Source organism: Semicossyphus pulcher, unplaced genomic scaffold, assembly GCF_022749685.1.
Source record: "Semicossyphus pulcher isolate SPU_LCO1_2020_fin unplaced genomic scaffold, fSemPul1.0.p SCAF_9, whole genome shotgun sequence".
Lineage (NCBI taxonomy): Eukaryota > Metazoa > Chordata > Actinopteri > Labriformes > Labridae > Semicossyphus > Semicossyphus pulcher.
In genome coordinates this window covers 12,311,977-12,334,138 of record NW_027211770.1, presented here as the reverse complement: position 1 = coordinate 12,334,138, position 22,162 = coordinate 12,311,977, and the positions used below count along the sequence as shown (strand labels likewise).

Sequence of the window (22,162 nt, the reverse complement as noted above, 5' to 3'; positions counted from 1 at the left end):
AGCATGTGGACATGGCGTTCATACTTTAAAGTAACTGTGCACGGAAATAAGGACAGATCGCGACATTATTGAGCCAAGTACAGCGAGAAACACACGCAGATCTGTGTCATATCTGCTCCTCTCCTAACATCTGCTGGATCACATTGCTGTCTCTCCCTCTCGTTGGTTCGGGATCATCCCTATTAAAAACTTAGATGCAGTCTTCTTATTGAATAAATACAGACACAACCTGTCTGTATTGTAGTACACACACTGCTTTAATGCATAAGCCTTTTACACATGCTGGAGTGACATGAGAAATAAATAAAAATATGATTTTCAAGAGACACAGCAGAGTAATTTTAAATCAGACAAGAATGAAGTGATCTCCCGTATGCACAGGATTGTTGCCGTGGATAAGGGGAGAGTGGGCGGTGCTTAATGTGGCCCAGGACACATGCGTTCACACTACACGACGTACGTGGATGAATGCTTCCCACACCACCTCCGTATGTGGCCTGAGTGATCGGATCTGACTTGTGGGCTGCAGTTGTGATATTAATACGTTACGGTAAGATGATCAAATGTATGTTTTATCAGTGTGATCAGCTCTGTGACAGTCACTTTTTGAAACGAAAAATCACGTCTCCTGCTTCCCGTCGTTCCTGACGGCACGCAACCTCAGGTGGTGTGTGTGCTGCAGGTGTAACAGTAAGCAGCGCGTCCGCTCTGTGAAGTGTCTGTTTATGTAGCCTCAGCGTTAACCAGTGCTGGGAAGAGGTGCAGCTGATAACGGGAATACTCTCACTTATAAGCCACCTTGCCTAATAGGTGCCCAGTGGCACCTCGTTCCGGTTGACGCTGTGGTTACACAAACGACAGTTCAAGGAGCGGACGTGCCGCGAGTGTTTACTTTTAGCAGCTACACCTGCAGCACACACACAGCATGAGGTTGTGTGTGCTGACAGGAAGCAGGTGACCTGAGTTTTCTTGATTGTTTACAGTTTACAGGCAGGTGACAAACCGTGTGTGCAGCTCAGCAGTCAGTTCTCTGTGTGCTTTGTTGAAGAGCTGCACTAATGGGACATCAGACGGACTTTTCCTGTAGATTAGTCAGTGAAAACGAGAAACTGATGAGTTTTTGTTTTGCACTGAGCAACAAAAACGTAGAAGCTTGACGTATTTCACTTAATTTGCTTCAGTATCGCACGTCCTGCGATGTATATATTGCACATGCACACATTGAATTTGCAGTTGTTAAACGATATATCGTGCAGCCCTTGCATGACAGGGACAAATATTCTTAGAGACACTGGCTTTTTCTACTGAAGCTGTCCTCTTCACCCCATGACCACATTAAAATCATCGTCCCGTCAATAAAACAATAATGAGGCACATGAGGGAGAGTGGGAAGCATAAAAGAAAGGGTATCAGATCAAATAAAGGCAATAGGTAGGAAAGCAAGAAACCCGGTGGCCTGATGGCAAATGGTGTACGGGGAGAATATTGGATCAGGAAAGCTGAGGTTAAGGCAGAAGATGCTGAAAGAGTGTAGGAGAGGAAAGAGGTTTTAAGAAGAGAAAGTAAACTTTGGTGGAGAGTGAAGGATCAGAGGGGTTAGATTAGCATTGTAAAGGAAATTAAGAGGCAATATAGTGGGGAAAGAAATCACAGGGAAAATGAGTCGGGAAATGTGAGAGAGAAAGATAAGAGAAAGGGGGTGAAAGAAAGGGCGTGATGACATGCAGAGAGTGATGAAGATGATGTGCATTGTTTTAACCACTGCGCACCAGTGCAGACAATAAAACCATCAGCACCACTCCCATCATCTCCATCTTTAACTGCACTCGGATAGAATCAATACGATGTTTTTAAAGCTATTTGCTGTGTCATGTTTTGACATCTGCCTCGAGTTCTTAATTAGCAGTAAAACCTACAAAATAGATGCCCTCACTAATTAAACGTGATTAGATGAAGCTGTAATGATCCCCGCTGGGAAATGGGATCTTTGTATAGAAGCAAAGAAAAAGATATAGATAAGACAGAGCCAATGAAGAGTTAGAAAGATAACAGAATAATTACAACAGAATGCATTGAGATTACATTTCAATGATTGAATGTGTGTTTGTTGCAGACTTGCATGTTTTTTTTTTAAGATCTGCAGTAAAAGCCATTTGGCCATTCAAACAAAAGGTACTTTTAGTCCTACTGACTGCCTTGGAGGCACGTTTTGAAGTATTATTTTAATTATCTTTCAATGTATGCATGACTTTGTAGGTTTGTTTGGAAAAGTAAAAATGTATTGATTTGATTTGAAAGGTTATTGCATGTTCAGTTTGGACAGCCAGGTGGTGTTAAAGTATGTTGCAATAGAGATGCCTACAAAAACATTCTCAGCGAGTCAACCATCCAAGTACAAACCAACGGCTGTATGTAATGATGGACGATGCGTCTCCATCTGCTCTCGTTGTACGAAATTGAAGCCAAAATACCCTCTGTGATTGGCGCTGCCGTCCTGCGATGGTTATGTCAATTGAGCCGGAGCTGCGCAGTAGAGATCGGCAGGTGGAGCTGCCGTAGCCACTTCCGCTAACCAAAACACACACTTAACTAACCAGGGGGAAAAAATGGCAAAGATCCCACACGCCAGCGTATTTAACAGCAGAACAGCTTCTTGTGTTGGTCTGAAGCAGACGTTCACAGATATGGAAACTTCAATGACTGTAGTGATTGTTTTAGTTACGTCTCCTCTCGCCGTTTCTCCTCTATTCTGCCAATCTGGGACAGATCGGCTGCGGGAGCCGTATTTGTCAACAGAGCTGTCAATCATCTTTTTGACAGCAGCAAATAACTAATTAAAACTAAACTGGTCAGAAAAATGAACACAACCATGTTTGAGAAACATTTATTTGCCATGTATTTTGATTTTATAGTTTGACTCATGTCCCATCTGTTAACAGGCGGGCTTTATGACCTATACTGCAGCCAGTCAGCAGGGGGCAATAGAGAGGTTTTGGCTTCACTTTTAGGGAGCTGTCATGTCGTCCATCTTTTTATACAGTCTTTGATACAAACCAGGTAATGGATCTTTGGTTGCTGTTAAGTGTAACTTCTGGCCCGGCATAAACTCACAAATGTCAAACCTAACAAGCTTCTTAATATTCTTTTTGAATATTGATATGGGCAATTATGACAAAGTGCTTTGTGTAGTAATTAAAACACCAGCACTCAAATGAGGTAGCTCAAGTTCTGTGGGGATCACAGTATCTGGAAGCTGTTGTTATTCATCTTTGGGGTCTTGACATGACATGGTGACATTTTCACTGTCACACAATATAAAAATGAATATAATTAGTATTTCCTTCCATTAAAATGCTGTAAATGGTTTAACATTTTATTGTTTTACATGAACCTGCTCTTTTACAAATTGCTGTGCTGTTTACATTTTTAGGCCAAATGTCAAAAATGTCCTATGGTGGTGTGACTGAGACTGTCATAGTTTAATAATTTACACCTGTTATAAATTAAAAATAAAAGCATGGAAATTTTCTTCAAAACCTCTGGCATAATTTTATAACTGCCTATTTTAGTTTCTGGCAAACATTTTTTTTTCATCCATTAATGTCCAAAAGAAACGGAAGTAAAGACATTTTGTCACCAAAAACTATGTCCTGCGGTGTGACACCATATTTGGATTTTTAATCAGGCAATTCCAAGGGAATCTTCATTCAATTCAAGGACCCCGTTAAAGTTCTTAATACTGAAGTCTCCTGTGAAGCCAGTACGTGTACATTATCAGTTTTTGTCACAGAATTGTTTAAATATTGTTCTTTTTCTGAACCACTATAAAGGTGTCAAGTTTTGTTGTCCTTTGGTGTGACAGCCCTAAATTATATTTTTTATCAAAATACTTTTTTTTAAAACTATATAATTTATGCAACTCTGACTTGCTAACTACCAATGAAAGGTTAGCTTAGAATAGCAAGCTCTTTAGACACAAAAGGCGGAAATGTCCATTGGTGTGACAAATAATGTCCTAACGGTTGGACATCTTTACTGTCACACCATGGGACAAAAATGTAACACAAAAGGACAAGACCTTTTGAAAAGCATTTTAAATGATGGCATAAGATTTTTTAACTCATTTACATTAATTATTACAATTTTCTGCATTTTTTTGACAAATGTTTGTAAAAGTGGAAGGGCAGCATCACTTTCATAATGTTTCGGCTGGCCCCTGTGTGTGTTAAATGCTTGTACGTCTTTGCACGTTCATGCACGCAGTATTTTAGCAAATGCTGTGTGTGCTTGTGTTTGTCTAATTAATCGCACAAAAGAGCCAATATTTAGAAACCATTCAGTAATGACAGAATTGATTAAAATTTAGATATATCAAGTAGTTTTGACTTTTTCAATCCAATACCATTTAATATTGTATCTCAATTTGTGTGCGTCTGATGCTAGTTGCTGTAGTAGTATGAAGAGAGAAGTGTGCTTTTATTGTGTGGTTTGTGGCACTTCTGAGAATCATCATCATCACTGGGATTAAGCTGTAAAACTGACCTCAGACAGTTTTTTGTGTATCCCAGCTTCTAAGTTTAAATTATAACAGTGCATAAATACTACATGAGGTATGTTGTATTTTCTTCCCTCGCTCTCACTCCCTGACTTCTCGCTGCTGCTGCACCTTCTTTTCCTTCCTCCCCTCCCCCTTAGCCTTTTCTCCCTCCCCTTTCCCTTCACTTCCCTCCCACTTTTCTCCCTCACTCTAAAGAGCTCTCAGTCTCTGCGCTCTCCTTCATTTCCCGCTTCAACATGTTGGCAGGAGGAGAAAGAGGAGGATGCTGCGCTCTACCCTCGGTGCGTTCCTGCCACCCCTCCGGCCAGCGCACGCTGCCTCTGACTCTGACTCAGGCTCAGCTTTCAGTTGTCTCCGCCTGAAGGACTTCAGAGAGGAGGTGGAGGAACCAAAGGATACGCTGGAGATCAGGAGCTCTCACACCGGGGTCCCCAACAGGAACAACAACAGCAGGGGAGCGGAACAGAGGACCTGCTCCCCGTCTGTGGTGGAAACTACAAATACCTCAGCGCTTAACACCTCCTCTGCCTCCTGTAGTTTCTCTCCCTCCTCTTCCTCCTTCTCGGCTCCAAGATCCATGTGGCAAGAGGCAATAAGGAGGAAGCGGTATCTCCTGGACAGGACAGGGGAGTCTGGCGAAGGTGACAGAGGAGGAGGTCATCAGAGGAGGAACAGGTCCCCGGATTGGCTGTACGAGTCCTACTACTGTATGAGCCAGCAGCATCCTCTCATTGTGTTCCTGCTGCTCATAGTGATGGGAGCCTGCCTGGCTCTGCTGACTGTGTTCTTTGCTTCTGGACTGGTAAGCTGCTCATTCACAACATTCAGACACACACGCGCGCGCACACAGAATCATTCAGTGAAGAAAAAAGTACAAAAAAACCCCACAAACGAATGCATAGATTTATATTCCAGCATGAAACATTGAACACAATTGTTTTTGTGCTGCAAATCATGTCGAGAATATTGTATATAAAGTCTTTGTAATTCTAAACAGTGTGCACAGCTACGTGTATGCACATGTGGTGCACACGCACATTGTTTACTTGTACATTTTTTGTCAGCATGTGTAGAAATAAGGTCACAAAAAACTGGCTTTCAAATCCTGTGCGCACAAAAGTGCATATGTGCGCAGTGACACACAATCCAACGGCTCATGAAGCAAAATACGAGCGCTCCCCTGCCCTCATAGACTCGCATACACACAAAAGCGTGCTCGTGCAACACCTATGCACACGCACAGTCTCCCAGCATGCAGCCCTCATCGCAGCACTAATGTGAAGAGAAGGGTGAGATAAAAGTGAGGGGGGAGGATAAGGGGCTTAGTTATTGTCTGAGCTCACGGCTGACTGAACTACAGAAAGGAGATCTGTTTCCCTCCCTCACTATTTTGACAGGGTTATCTTCGCTCTAAAAACCAGACAAATTCAACGCAGTGAAGGAAAGACGGTGTAAAAATAAAAAAGACGTTCCGAATGGAGAAGAAAGCTAAACATTATTTCTCAGCGCACATGCTGCCTGGCTGTGATTTAACTCTTAAATAACTTACCTGAGTAAATTCATCCAAAGAAAGACATAAAGAACATTTAAGAACATAATGATATATTAACAGAAGCTAATGGTTTAAAAGGATATACGAACATAATCTCATTATCACATTTTGAATTAGGAAAGAGCCTCTCCCATTCCCTGTCGCTGCTGACTCTGCTGTTAGGAAGAGATTAGTCTCATACACAATGAATGAGACAAAGTGAGACAGACAGAGCACACACCCACACATCACCATCCACATCACAAAATTCACTCAAACACAATCGTAACACTTTTGCATTTTAACAACAAAACTGAATGAAAGCAAAATCCTAATGTTTGCACGGTTGCAGTGTTTTCATTCACTGTAAAATCAGCAGCAGATGGCGAGGTCAGAAACATGAGTGCTTTGAGAGCCAGCAGTGGATTTCCATGCGAGATAAAACGGAGTCATTTATGCCTAATTAGTCATCAAATTAAGTCGTTATTGAAAAGATTAGACGAGACAACAATCTCATTATGAATCATATTTAATCTGGAAACTTTTCTCAAAGCTGATTGCATTTTAATTGCCTTCTAAACACTGCTGTCATTATCATTATGGTATTTGTTTATGTTATTGCACATGGGGAGATATTTAAGTAGATATTTGAAATTGGTGCTATAGCTGTGTAGAAAGTTGTACAAACAGCTCGTGGTTTCGCCCATTCTACATTCCTACAACACCCAGCGTGCATTACGCCACTCCCTCTGAAAGGAACGGCCCAGCGACAGACGCTGGAATGAAATACAACTGTTTTCCTGTCAAGGACATTGATCGCTGCAGGCAATGGCTCAGAGCGGTACAGAATCCAAAATAAGACAAGAATATACCGGTGGATTGTCTAAGAAAACATGACATCGGAGGCGGGCGTCCTAGATTGAGGAAGTGTAGTTTAGGGAGCTCCCTGGCCTCCGCCAGACTACGTAAAACGCATCATCTGACGGAGGTTTTCCAGGGTCCATTGGAGAAGCGGATAGCGTCCTCCAGAGGCACAGAGCAAAATTTATTTCCTACCATAATTGCTTTAGCTCCCCATAATAGCATGATAGAACTGAGGTTGAAAATTGGCGAACTGGCCCTTTAAAGCTGTGATTGAGTGTAAGCTTACCAACAGCTAATCTCAATTTACAGATTCTACATAGTAGAATCTGTAACTACGCTTGTAGTCCAAGTAATATTGACCAATCATGTATCAGCAGGCTGCAGCCTATGCAGGAAAAACAGTCCGTGAGGAAAGCAAAAGCAGGCGGAACATAATCCGCCTTAATGACATCCCGGCTCCCATCAGCGTGTTCTGGCGACGATTTCGCTTCTTATTAATCTCTATAAACAGCATGTTAGTTCAGCTAACAATCTGTTATAGATCTAAAATTTCACTTGAGATTAATTCCCTTGACGCTGTGTCAGGAAAGCCGCTCAGCGTTCAGATTTCCCGACTTCCTTGAATGCATCAGATCGATTCGACCTCCGTTCCACAAACGAGCGTTTACAAAGGTAAGACCCATTAATAACAAGTAAATCACAAGAAAACGTTTCACTCTTTCTGAAACAATGCAGCACGAGGAAAAGGAAGTCTTGACGGGAAGTCGGTTATTGCTTACCGCCCGGCACGTTCACCGGTGTCCCCAGAGGCTATATCGTCTCAGACTATAGCCGATGGAATCCGAGGTTGACCAACAGCTAATGCGCTAAGTGCTAATGTAGAGTTAAAAACAAGATTGCTGCAGAACAAAAAGAAGGGCTTTAAATCTTGAGTTTTGTAGAAAACATTTCCCAACAATCCGACACTAAGAAGAGGATTCTGCACAGTCTGGAGATGTTTGTGTGGGCTCACAATGAACAACAAGCATCCCAGTAAATGTCTGTTCCTGTCAGGCCACTGCTCAGTCTATCTGTCCTACATGCTCTTTTATTGTTGCTCTATCCGTGTGCTGGACAGCCGTGACTTTTGCAAGTCCCTTGTTTTTTTCCCCCCGTCCATCATCCCCTATTTCTCTACCCTCTCGTGTCTGTATCATCTCTCACCTCCTCATTTTTCGGTCTCTCTCCCTCTCTTTTGTTTGTATCCCCTCATCCCTCCATCCTGCTGGCTGGCTGACCTAAATCCTGTGCTGTTTTGGAGCTCTGCTCTGGGCGAGACAAACTCTGTGGCTCTCTGCAGCCACACATATCCTCTCCTGTCCCAGTGCACTGACTGTGTGCATGAAAGAGACAGAGGGGAGGTGGGGGCGGGGGGCTTAGAAGGAGAACGAGAGAGATGGAGAGGAAGAGGAGGCGGAGGAGGACAAATGCAAAGTGAAGCATCATGCAATGGACTGCCAGAAAACCATTTTGATTGTAAGGTCACTTATGAAAGCAATGATGGTGGGAATACAAATTTCAGCGGATAAATTGTGCGATGAATAAAAACGACACATTTTTCCCTTTTAATAAAACAACGTGAATGATTGTTAACATTCACAAACCTGGTTCATAAGAGGACTTCCAATAATGTATGATTTTAAAAACTCCAGAGATCTGTCTTCATGAATGCGGATACATTGCCACTGGATAGTTACTGGATGTTAACCTCAAAGCAAGCATAACGTCAGCAGCAGCTCGGCTCTGACGTTCAGAGGCTGCAACACAAATCCTTCATCTCAATTATCTTATCTTTATTAAAAGAGTAAAACGTGATAGGCAAAAACTAGGGGTGTGAATCTTTCAATATCTCACAATTCAATTTGATTTTGATCCTTAAGGTCACGATCCGAGTACATTTGACCCCAAAGTGCGGTTTGTTTGATTAGTGTGAACACTGTACCGTACTCGGGCACGGTTCCTTGATCCGTACCTGGGTCCACTTGATCCCCCACACAAAAGGTTGTGGGGGGGATAGGGGGGCAACCGTACTCGGGCACGGTATGAAGCAATCGTACCTAATGTGAAAACACCCTAAAGCACAGTACAATGTGTTCAAGATTATGCAGCTTTTATATTTGGTACAATAAGGTAAAACATAAATCATTGTTAAGTACTTTAGTACTTCAACTGTAACATTTTAGGAAATGCAAGTTCAAGTTATGCCAAATAAGAAATAAGGCCTGCTACCTATGTATGTAACTTGCCATTTAAAATAATATTTTTACACAGATGACACTGTTAACAATTGTGTATGTTTTTCTAAACAATCACAATAATGCTCGACAGCTGTTTGAGACATCGATTTTAAGCTTGTGTGTGGGCAACTGCAGATTCACGTTCAGAGCCGTGAGACGCTTTTGTGCATCACTTGCGTTTGTATACGAGACTCAAGCTGCCAGGTGTCCATGATGTAGTGAGCGGTGAATGTCACGAATGATTGGGTGGCTCGAGAGCTATTATGTGGCTGTTGATCTGGGCTTTCCCCGTACATGACCGACGCCGAGAGCTAGCTAACATTAGCAGCGCTACTGACTAGCCGGGACCGACACACTCCTTGCTGGAACTGTGTACAACGGAAGCCGGACATGGTGCAAGGCGAAAAAAACTTAGGACGAAAAAAAATTCGATCTTTGGAAGTTTCAAATCGATTCAGAAATGTAGAAATTAAGAATTGCGGTTCTGACGAATCAATTTTTTTTCAGCAAGCCTAGAAAACACTGGTGACATTTTTCTACCTTTGACTGATGCTACAATCTCCACTAGCACTTCAATGTTGTAGCTGGCAATCGTCACATTCTTCTCCACTATAAAAAAGTAGTTTCTTGTGGAATCTATTCTATGTTTTATTGCTGTAGGCTTCTTTTTGGAGAATAAGAAACAAGTACATTTTTGCATACTTGCCAATACCTGATACCATCTTTTAGGCTGAACTGGAGGCTGTCAGAACAACTCTAATAATAATATGACTTTTTTTTGTGGTTGAATTCAATAAAATAGATATCAGTGTTTTTCACAGACTTCTTTGCATACACATCCAAATGTGCCAGTAGGGATATGACGCATCTGCCTACACATCCATACCCTGACCTTTTTCCTTCACCCTGTCACACAACTGCAAAAGAAATGATAGGATGAAGCCAGGCAGAGGCAGGCAGTACAAACGACTCATTTCAGAGAGCTATCCTCCTACATCCACCTTGAAGAATCTCCTGAAATTTTTATTAGAACTTTCAGATCTGAGTGTTTCAGAAAAGCAGCAGCAAATCCATTATGGATGTGGCTTCAACTTTGCTGCTGGGGGCTTTTTAGGGTTTTTCCTCAATCTATAGGATGTTCTCACAGTGTGGTGTTTTTGTTTCTCTTTAACAGTTATGTATTGAAAAAAAAGTTGTGTATGCCTGGCTTGTACCTCGCAATATTGAGATAATTTTTCCCTTAGGTTTTTGACCATGTCATATTGGAGCTTATACTTGATTATTTTACATTTCAATCACAGAGATATGATTTTACAAACGCTGGACATACAAACAAGAGAATAAAATATACTTTAAAAACAAAGCCCCATATGTGACAGACTTTTTTTGGCTGACTGCCAGGGTCAGCCCTACACGCGGGTCTGTAAGTGACTCACTGACTGACTGACTGAGTAACTGAGTGAGTGAGTGATGGTACTTTCCCTAGAGAGAGAGAGAGTTGCGACATCATATCACACACAATAGCGGATCATGGAGCATATTGGACCTCCACTGATGCAAGTCTCTTTCTATACGGCTCTGGATACTTTGTTTGGGGAGTAGGCGGGGCTGCTCCTCCGCTGTCCTCACCTACGTCCGCAGCGCGCACCTGCTTTCAAACACATTGTCATCGGCCTCATAAGGACAGTCCTTGTAACACATTGCCCACAAAAGCGCACATTGACCTGATGCGGTCAGCCACATACTAGGTTTTGACCTAGTTTCTCAAAGGTTATTGAATCAACCTTGAACAGCATTTTGTTGAGCTTTCCTGTTGTGCCTTTAAGAGATCCAGTGTTTGGATCAAGCCCACGATATGCGAGCAACACCCTGACGCGCTTTAAACAAAATGAAAAAGTGGGATAATTTAGTTTTGCAACAATGAGCTAACACATATTAGATAATGATAGTTATAGGGAGTCATAACTAAACATTAAAATAAAACAATACATTGACTTACCCTGCTGTGCGAGAACATTGTTGTTCCTGTATATGATTATCACATGAATTGTCAAGCTGTGGGGTGCCTGACGCTTGCAACACCCTGCTGACTCCGATTATGTAGCTTTCAAATGTGTGTTGTCGTCCTTTCTGTCTACTTCTCTCTGATACTTAGGAACAATTTCCAGAACTATTTCTCTTGGAACATCCCTCATTGTTATAGTTGAAAACGGCATAATATTTACATGCCGGTGCGAAAGCTTGACAGGCCTAGCAACAGTAATCAAGGGGGGCGGGACTTAGCAGAGAGTCACTTTAGCGTTTTAAGACTGCTGTATATATTTCATGGAGGTAGGATAATTCAGAGCTTGCATTTGCAGCCTGCTATTTATTCTGATTCTTGTCACATTTTCTTGTGGCTCTAACTGAAAGGACACCTGTTTCATCTTCATCTCACTGAGCCCTCTCTCAGACTACACCTAGCAGAGAGATCTTTCTTCGTAGTGACACCTTGTGTTTTAAAAATGGGGAAAAATCTGAGGAGGATCTGTTTTATTCACAATTTACTGCCTCTCTGGTGGAGTCGCATGTCTGCCTGGGTTGTGTTTTTTCAAGACATTCGCATGGAGCTGGAGGAGTGGCTTTTAACACAGGCTATTTCATGCCCCCTCGAGAAGTCGCTCCTTTTTTTCATTTATCTCTCAAGCAAACCTGATTTTCTCTGTAATTAATGCTTCCTCCTGTCTCTAATGAATCACATATCTCTTCCTCTCTCTCTTAAATATTCAGTCCACATTACTCACTGTCTTTTTGTTCTTATTTTATGTCTTTTTCCAGAACGTTGAGGACCACGTGGCCTTCGTAATCACTGTGCCCACAGCTCTGGCTATCTTCCTTGCTGTGTTTGTTCTCGTCTGCATTGAGTCCATCTTCAAGAAGCTTCTGCGTGTTTTCTCCCTGGTCATCTGGGCCTGCTTGGTCGCCATGGGTTACCTTTTTATGTTTTCTGGCGGGATCGTCTGTCCATGGGATCAGGTAAGACACATGCATTCACTTGTTATGGTGGAGGAAAATGTGCTACATTCATTTAATTGTTTTATGTGTGTACATTTTTCACTCATACGAAGGACTATCTCTTTAAATGAAACGTTTTATAGTCTCTCAACAAACCAAACTTGTATCTAAAGTAAGCACATAAATAAAACTAGGATAGAAATCTAGGCCAGGGGATTTTGGATGTTGCTGATGCATCTTTCTTCCTCCATCCCCTCACTCTTCATTCTCTTAAATTCAGCTGAGATCTCCCGTGATGAATCACAACATCTGTGGGAATTTTGTTGGCTTTAGAAGTGCAAATTTTCTGAAAGTTTACCAAACAACCCTGGCCATGCACAGATCTTGGCTATTGCAGAGGATGCATTTATTTTTTATAAGTCAGACAGAGGTGACACGTCCAAAAATATTTCCCTGATTGCCAGAAAACATAAAACAATCTGGTAGTAAGAGAGCCCAGAGATTTGATTTGGCTTTTATTCCCTTGTTTTCTGTTCCGCTTGACTCGGCTTCAACCTATTACCTAAGCATGTACAGCTGCTCACCAGACCAAATGTGGTCTATGATGAGAGCGTGGAGTGTAGATTCTCTCCTGTCTGTCGTTTGAGTGAAGTTATAACGATCGCGGATAAATGTGAAACACGAGTTGGGGATTCAGTTGGCCTGGAAAGAAATGTCTCCCTAAAGCTTTTGTTTCATCTCGTCTGACCTACATACTAAAATACTGCGTCTTTAAAGTTGTGGATTGATCAAACACAAGCTTTAGCGCTTCCTGACATCTCACCGTGTTTTTTTTCTTCTGCGTCACTGCGTTTAACAAATGCATATAAAGGTTACTCTGCACAAAAGAAGCCTGAGAAATCCTATGTAAATGGGATTAAACTGCATTATTGAACTGAATTTTTATAAAGCTGCTAAAGCTGTTGCTCTGCTTCTGCCCTCCAAAAACCTGAAATGACACAGCCTTTAGCAATGTCCATTAGTTTTTTATCTTCGAAAATCCAGACAGTGTTGCATGTGTGACGTCCACAGTTGGCTCCAGTTGTAACTCTTGATTCTCCTCGCTGACAGTCGCTTTCCTTTTCAGACTGTTTGCTTCATCTGAGCGTCCAATTTGTTTCTTTTTCTTTGTATTTTCACTCATTTTGGAAGTTGTATCTGTAGTCATCAATCTTTTCTTTGTTTGTTCAGCCATAGTAGATTACTGTTTACTCACAACACTTGCAGAGACCGGAAAAGCAGCCGTTTAGCTCCGCCTACCCTCTCTGGCAGACCAACCACTGCTGGCTGATGGAAAACACGTTACTAACTGGGCGCCACATGTGATTTTTTTTCCGCGAATGTTGCCACAGAAGCCCAATCTGTAATGCTGCAAATACAAAGGCTTTCATCAATGGGCCATAGGCTCAATCACCATCGTGTTACCTCATTTGGCGATAGATAGAGACTTAAGAGACATTTATTTAAATGAAAATCTTCGAGGCTATTACTTTAAGTCCTTTGCTGCAATATGTATTTTGGAACTTAATATGATTATATAGTAATTTGCCTAATGACTTTCCAGTGACACAAGTGATTATGACCGTTGACCTTTGCTGCTCGTTGTGATTTGATTGGCTGGTCCATACTGTTGCAAGTTTGATTAAATGTGTGGGACACCATAAACACACGCTACTCTCACAGTTTCTGGTCTAGGTCATCTAGGTTGAGTCCATCCAGCCATCCATCTTTTATCTTCCGCTTCAGCCGCTTGTATCCGCAATCTCATTCTTTCAGTCACTATCAGCTCATGAACATGAGAGCTGGAACGTAGATCGACTGGAAAATCAAAACCTTTACCTTCAGGCTCAGCTCCCTCTTCACCACGACTACATTTTTCCCTCACTCGAGATACTTAAACTCCTTCGCTTGAGGCAGACACTCACTCCCCACCCGCACGGTTGAGAACATTGTGATTCAAAACATGAAGACTATGAGGAGGATGGTGTGGGAGAGGACTGTCTGAACAAGCTGCTTCAATATTGTTAGCGCAGTTAGCTGAAAGTAAGCTACTTCTGTCATGTGCTGTGTGCCTCGCGCTAACATTTGGAAACACTACAACACAACTCCTGCTAGCTAGCAGCAACCTGCTTAATCTGCTTTATTAGAATTTCTGAATTGTAAGTACAGAATTCGGCTTGATGTTTACCATAGCATGTGAAGATATCTGGTCACATAGTGAAGATGAATGAATGCAGCCCAGTGGAATATTATTACTATTTGATAAGCCACATAGATCAGAGTCACACTGCAGAAAAGATGCAATCAGGAAGCCTGGCAGATGTGTTCTGTGAAACTGCTGTAAATCAACTTGTCAAACTCAATACATATTTTTATCCATGCATTTTTCAAGCTACTTCACCGTAGGCTGAATATGTCCCATCTGGCCACAACAAACGGCTGAATCTATGCAAGAGCCATATCCATCCTGCAACAGGGCCTGTTGAAAGCAGCACAGTACATTTGGTCTTCATCATTTTGAAAGCTGAATCAGTATTGGCAAAGACAGATGCGTAGTGTGACCTCATCCGTGACAAAGAGGGAGCTAAAAATGCACTAATTCATACGTCAGTCCATTCATTGCTTTCTTCTGCTTACTCTAAATGTCAGGCCATTATACCATTACTGCTCCCTGACTGCTGCGTCTTAGCAAAATGAATTAATACTCCTCTGAGGAGGTATTATTGTTGACTTGCTCTGCACTGTTTCCAGGGGCTTACTATCATCTCATAGACAGAGAAAATGACTTATTAGTGTCCTGGCAGTGCTCTTCCCTCCTTCATTAACTATACTTTATTTGTTATGCTAATTATCAATGGGGAGAAGAGGGCCAACTACAGGTGTCAATTAAATGACTGAGTCACATCTTTTTATGTACTCAGTAATCCCAGTGCTTTGAATGATATACATATACAGTTACTGGTCACTGTATTAGGTACACCTTGCTAGTACCAGGTTGGACCCCATTTTGCCTTCAGAACTGCCTTCATTCTTCGTGCCATAGATTCACCAAGGTGCTGGAAACATTGCTCAGAGACTTTGGTCCATATTGACATGATAGCATCACACAGCTGCTGCAGATTTGTTGGCTGCTCATCCACGATGCAAATCTTCCGTTCCACCGTATCCTGAAGGTGCTCCATTGGATTGAGATCTGGTGACTGTGGAGGCCATTTGAGTTCAGTGAACTCTTTGTCGTGGTGGAAGTAGCCATCAGAAGATGGATACACTGTGGTAATAAAGGGATGGACATGGTCAGCAACAATTCTCAGGTAGGCTGTGGCGTTTAAACGATGCTTGATTGGTACTAAGGGGCCCAAAGTGCACCAACAAAATATCCCCCACGTCATTACATACACCACCACCAGCAGCCTGAACCATTGATACAAGGCATGGATGGATCCATTACACCGAATTCTGACCCTACCAAAAGAATGTCGCAGCAGTAATCGAGACTCATCAGACCAGGCAATGTTCTTCCAATCTTCTATTGTCCAATTTTGGTGAGCCCGAGCAGATTGTAGCCTCAGTTTCCTGTTCTTAGCTGACCGGAGCGGCACCCGGTGCGGTCGTCTGCTGCTTTCGCCCATCTGCTTCAAGGTACGACATGTCGAGCATTCAGAGATGCTCTTCTGCATACCTCAGCTGTATTGAGTGATTATTTGAGTTACTGTAGCCTTTTTATCAGCTTGAACCGGTCTGGCCATTCTCCTCTGACCTCTGCCATCAACGAGGCATTTTCACGCAGAGAACTGCCGCTAACTGGATATTTTCTGTTTTTTTGGACCATTCTCTGTAAACCCTAGAGATGATCGTGCGTGAAAATCCCAGTAGATAAAATCTTATCAGCATACTCTTAGCTCTCATGGGGATTTTAGGCCTCCCTTGAGTAACACAAGTCACTGTCCACAAGGAATACTGACATTCCAGGGAGTGTTTATTTTGTCTTTCTTTTGTTCCCTCCTTTTGATGTTCCTCTTGCTTTAAATACTCATGTTATACAAATTAGCTGGCTGAATAAATCTGCCCCCGTATCTGCACCAAAGAACAAAACTTGAATTTGATTCTCAACTTGACAAACTCAGAACAAACACATTTACTGCCCTTTAAACCATCAAAGCTAAATGATATGCCAATACACTAATGAGCTGCTTCAATGTAAGATCAACTTGAAACTTCAAAGATTTGTATCTTTTGAAACTGACAGAGAATTTCCAGTGAGATATTGATCATGAGATGATTAAAAATATCAGGGAAATGCCAGTGCTAACTGAAACTGTCAGGTGTTGCGCTTCCAGACATGAAATATTTTAGAGAGATAAGATAGAAGATCAAACTTTACGAATCCCGAAGGAAATTACAGTGCCAGATAGCTCCAAAAAAATACAGTTCAATACAAATAATACAAAATGCAAACAACTCAAATATAAGTGAAAATATAAAATGTATGGGTTAATGCAAAAAAAACAATATTCACAAAAACAATATTCTATAATTTTGATGAATATTGAGTGCCATGGCCTTAAGATGATGATTATTGGCAATATAGGATTACACTAGAAAAAGCAGAAAACATACTTTTTCCACGGGGAGTGGGAAAGCAAGTTTTTATTCTTCTTGGATGTGAAGGACAAGTGTGCGTGCCTCATCTGTGGTACAGCCGTTTCAGTCGACAAAAGAATCAACCACGTGGCGCCACCAGCAATTACAGTGATGTAATGCAAGTGGGTCTTGGCCACATACATTTTTTTCAAAGTAGCTCTCTGATGAAATAAGGTTAGGGACCCCTGCCCTAGTCAGAGCCCACAGGGGGATGCTGGGGTGGTGGGGCTGAAAGTATGAGTGCAGTACTGGTGCAGGGCAGCGGTTGCAATGACAGAGCAGAGGGAGAGGAAATCTAGCAGCAACAATCACTTTGTTTGTCATGTGATTGTGGAGAATGCCACATGTCAAGTACGAAATCAGTGCACCTGGAGTTACCTGCCTGAACTAGCTTGCAGGCGTCGCTCCTCAGTGTAGGACTAAGTTTTTGACATGCATACGACAGAAAACATCGTCCTCCCTGCTTTTAAAATTCTTGCACTACATTCACTTATCAGCCAATTACGTTAATAACCAAGTCTTTGAATCTGTGGTCAGCCTGGTTCTCTGTGCAGGTTTTAAGTGGATGTCTGCTCCAGAAAAGAAGTGGAGGGAGGCGAAGGAAAAGCCAGAGTAATTAAATGCTCTCTGTGCTGTAGCGAGGAGGTAACCACGAGCAGTAGGGGGAATGAAGCAGTGATTAGAGGGAGGGCTACATGCTCTCCCACTGCCTCACCTGCCATATATAGCCCTAAGCTCATTTACTAAGCTCACTAGGATGATGCATTTTATCCCGTATCATTCATAAAATGTTGCTGTTGCTACTTAGTGAATGAAAATGTCACTGCCTTACAATTTCCAAATCCATATTTAACATGCCTGAATAATACAGAAATAGTGCTAACTATGTGACATGTAGGTAAGTTACAAAGATACCAGTAATGTGCTGTGAATAACGGACTTAAATAAAGCATGTGGGAGTATATTAATTGGAGAGAAAGTGGTTTGAAATGTAAGTGCAGGGAGCTAAAGGAAAATGGGACACAGCGATGGGGACAGAGGATGAATGCATGAATAATTTGTCAGTCTGAAGTTATATCTCCATCTGAGCCTTCCTTTCTTATGCCTCCATGCGGATGGTGAGTTTTGTGTTTGTGGTTCAGTTGTAGAGGACCATTTTACTCTTTAGTGTTTTGGATAATGGATGGATGGATGGATGGAAACATGTATGTACATGTATGTACCCTCCTCTTTGTGTTTTTTTAATGTTAGATGGTTTGGATTTGGTTTTCTTAAACACACCCAAACACAATTTAAGATGCTTGCAGACACGTGTGCAGTAATGACAGTACTTGTTATGCAATCAGTTATTAAACACAGAAGACTAATATTAAGTCTTATTTATTTTGTAATGATTTCAACCAGTTAATTTTATGTAGTAATGCCCCGATTGTTGTGCAGTAAGCCTCAGCCACAGCCTGATTCTCTAACTCGGCAGGCGGCTGACTCCCGTCTACTGTAGGCAATTTATTGACTGTTTATAAATACCTCTTTCCACCCTACTTCAAAAAACCTGAAATATCCCTTTAATAAAAGGAACTGTTTGATCAATGTGATATTTTACAAAGGTTGCACAAGTACATCAAATCTTCCCAGAATTGTACATATACATATGACTGTTAAAGAAAGCAGGGTAAGATTGTTTGTTAAAAACACCACTTAAGCATGTACAGGACAAAATCAGCAAAGATAAAAGAGGTACGGCTTTGTCCACAGGGGGCGCCAAAATCAACACAAACTGAAAGTTCCTCACAGGAGCTTTAAAACTCTATTTGACATCCTCATTGAGAGGCATCAAGATGGTAAGAAACAAGAGATTGTGACATAACAAACTGCACTGTCAGTTCACTGCCCTGTCAGGTGAAAGAAATACCACTGAAGCTCCAACTATTCCCTCAGCTGTGTTGTGCTCACCGCCCTTACTCTCCCAGAGTTAGTTTGTATCCAGTACACTTTCTGTTTTCAAACATGAAATCAATTGGATGCTTATCCTCTCCTCACAAAGCTCTCTTGTGTTTGCTGACGGTGGGAGATGGGCTTATCTGTGTGGTCCAGCCTCCACCCTCACTGAGAGATGTCTGGACCCTTCCTCATCCCCTCCTCCTCCCTCTCTCTGTCTCTCTAGCCCTCCCTGCTTCTCAGTCACACACATGCACAGATGCACTCACACAATCCTTTTTGAGTAGACAGCCAGCCTTAATAGGCTTTAGGACAGAAGAGATGGGGAAAGGGGCGTTGGGTTGAAGCAAGAGGCCTGTCGGGTTAGAATAGTAAGAAGGAGGGTAGATGGCAAAAATAGGGCAGGACGTAGTGACAGGGAAATTGAAGGGGGTGATACAAGGAAGCTGATGGAAACATTAGCTGTCTCCCAATTGAGGGGCTGCATCCTTCAAAGGCCGTATTTGAAGGCCGATTACGTCACAGCGGCGCGTCGAAGGCTATCCCATTCCGAAGGCTCCTTCAGATGTGGCCGACAAGTGCGCCCTTCTTTTCCTGGGCCACAAAGGATTCATCGGGTGCATCCTTCGCAGCCAACGTATCCCAAGATTCATTGCACGCCAATTTAAACAAGTTGGCGGCCAAGGAGTACACTTTCAAATGTGCAATCATCAATCAATTGGCTAGCAATACAAATGTTAAAAGTATTGAAAGGGGCCTTGAAACAACAACGGGTTAAGTTATGTGACGTTCGTTATAATAGTTAGTTAGCCCGCTGGGTACCTGTTGCTAGGTGACAGGAGCCCCGTTTGGTGATGCAAGGTTAAGGGCTGGTGGGAACAGCTGGTGACGCAAACGGGATATTCTGTGCCATAGACCTCATCCTTCGAAGGATGCAGCCCCCGAACTGAGCAGTCTAGATACGTCTTTATATTTTTTGTGCTAACCATCCTTAATAATCTCAGACATTAAGGTCGACCTGCCCAGACTCAGACAAACCAAGTCCATTGGCTGAATGTTTCTTATCTACTTCATTAAATTCTGCATCTTCAACATAAATCAACAAAGCTGTCCGTTAACTCAGATTAAGTGAGCATAGCTGGAAAGGAAAAGAGCATATCTTTCTTTTCATTTCTAAATGGCACACACACAGAGCACACGCTCACGTAAACACACACACATTGACAAACACGCACACATTGTAAATCTAGCCAGTAAACTAATCTCTGCCTCTGTAGACTAAAAGCCTGATGTAATCTGACACTCCATCACTATAATTTGTTTTATGAACCCTCTTTAGTGTCATTATCGAGGCATTGATTCATGGGGAAGAACAGAGTTGACTGTGCCATGATGGACCGCAAAAAAAGCCTCGTCTATTTGATAGTCAGAAAGGAGGGTCCTTATGTGCTTGCTTTAACCATACTAAAGAAAGCCCCTCGCTGTTTTATTACTGCATCAAGTATCATTATGCAGGAGATCTCAGCTGGTGTCTTTCCCCCTGCAGCTTCTCCATTATCCCTGCTACAGTTTCGTCATTTAGCAGCAGCATTGAATTTCAGAGCATTTAGGGGGAAATAAGGCTCTCTGAACTGTAATTAAATTATGTTGCTATGCTCGATGATACTTGACAGCAATAAGCAGCTCTGTCGAGGAAGTAAGTTAATACGTTTGTGTGCATTTTATGTCTTTGTGCATAAATGATACTTTTCTTAATCATGCTTAGAAGAGACAGATCTAAATGAAAACGTTTCATGTTAACATTTACTTCATTTTTTAACCTGATTCTTCAGTTTTAGGCCTTAAAGAGCAACTTGCAGGTTGGAGACTCTAGTGAATCAATGTGGAGGAAAATGATTTAGTTATTATATTTTTACTGAAATGTATAAATTAATACACATCAAAACAGACAACCGGGTGTGACGTGACAGAAGGGAGTCCCGCCGACTGTTGACGGGTTTAACATGAATAAATATGGATCTAAATGCCAGTGTTGTCATTGCAGATGAAGAAATTGTTAATTAAAATGCATACGACACCACAGGCTTATAATTATGAGCCTGTTAAGCGTCAAAGAGACCAGGAACAGGCCAAGATAAGGAGAAATAACGGCCACAGGAGAGCGACGAGATCCAGTGTAGAACTGAGCAGGTGTCGTGATGAGTGACCGACGTTAGCGAACGATATCTAATGCCGTGCTCACAAACCAAATCATGAGTAGTAGCAAGTGGGAGCATTAATACTTACCCATTACAGTTACTAATGGGCGAGTGGCAGCTTGTATCAGTTGTATTTCGTGTTGCCTTCTATGACAGTAAATCCACACTACGTTTTACGGTGCCACAGCAGTTTGAGAGAGGGAGAGAGAGCAATGACAGTGTCCTGATACTTTGTTTGATAGGTGCTTGTGTGTCCCGTCCCAAAGTCCCGTCTCTTCACCTGCCGAAACGCATCCAGGCACAAAACCTAGCTCCGTTCCTCTTCCTGTCAGGAAAACTGTGGGCTCGATGTCCCGTCAATCTAGAGTTTGTGCAATCGACACAAACAGGAACATTAACCATCATAAGAACTGGTGAAGTGCAATATTAGACAACCAAAATAATGTCTACACAATACGATATGACCGCTTAAACTCACTACCATCTACTACTGCACGTTGAGCTAAGGCAGGAGTCGGACACCACGAGTCCCAATATGACACGATATTGAAAAATAGTCGTTGGTAGCGGCTTTACTGCAAACGGCCACTTTTTCCTCTTAATGTGTGCCCTTATGTCTTGTAAATAAAATGAAGGATTAACCTTTACCACAGCCATTTGCAGACAAGATTGAGTATTAAGTAGTAAAACATTTAACCTGCGAGAGCACTTCTGGCTCTGCAGTGATTCTGCGAGGTAAAACAAGGAGCTGACTGAAAAACACTGCCCCTGCTCCAACACATTTCCCACACTGGAACAAACACCAGAGCCACTTTCAGCCCAATCTGACCAAGAATCAGGAAAACTGCAACCACTATTGTGTTTGCATCGTGTCTCGCTGCCCCAGGCCTCCATTCCATTCCATCACCCCTGTTTAGTTTTCTCACCTCTATCAGTGACCTGACACACCTCTCAGCAGCTGCTTTTACTTCACTCATTTGTGCCACGCTATAAATACATGACCTTCCTTTATCTGCCATTGTTAGTGATGGCAAAAGGCAATTGCATTACTGACATTTCATCCTACTTTTTTTTTTGTTCCTGAATCCACGTCTGGGTAAGTGACCTAAAAACTCCCCAGCTC

The 22,162-nt window shown here is 42.2% G+C and overlaps 1 protein-coding gene across 1 annotated transcript in view; it reads left to right on the top strand.

Moving 5' to 3' along the window:
* The first annotated feature begins 4,805 nt into the window (after positions 1 to 4,805).
* Positions 4,806 to 22,162, top strand: part of adcy2a (adenylate cyclase 2a) — a 69,331-nt gene continuing 51,974 nt past the window's right edge. Inside the window, exons 1-2 of the mRNA XM_069655596.1 lie at positions 4,806 to 5,360; positions 12,047 to 12,244. Of these exons, the coding sequence (XP_069511697.1) occupies positions 4,821 to 5,360; positions 12,047 to 12,244 (738 nt within the window). The 5' untranslated portion in view covers positions 4,806 to 4,820. The remainder of the gene's footprint in view (positions 5,361 to 12,046; positions 12,245 to 22,162) is intronic.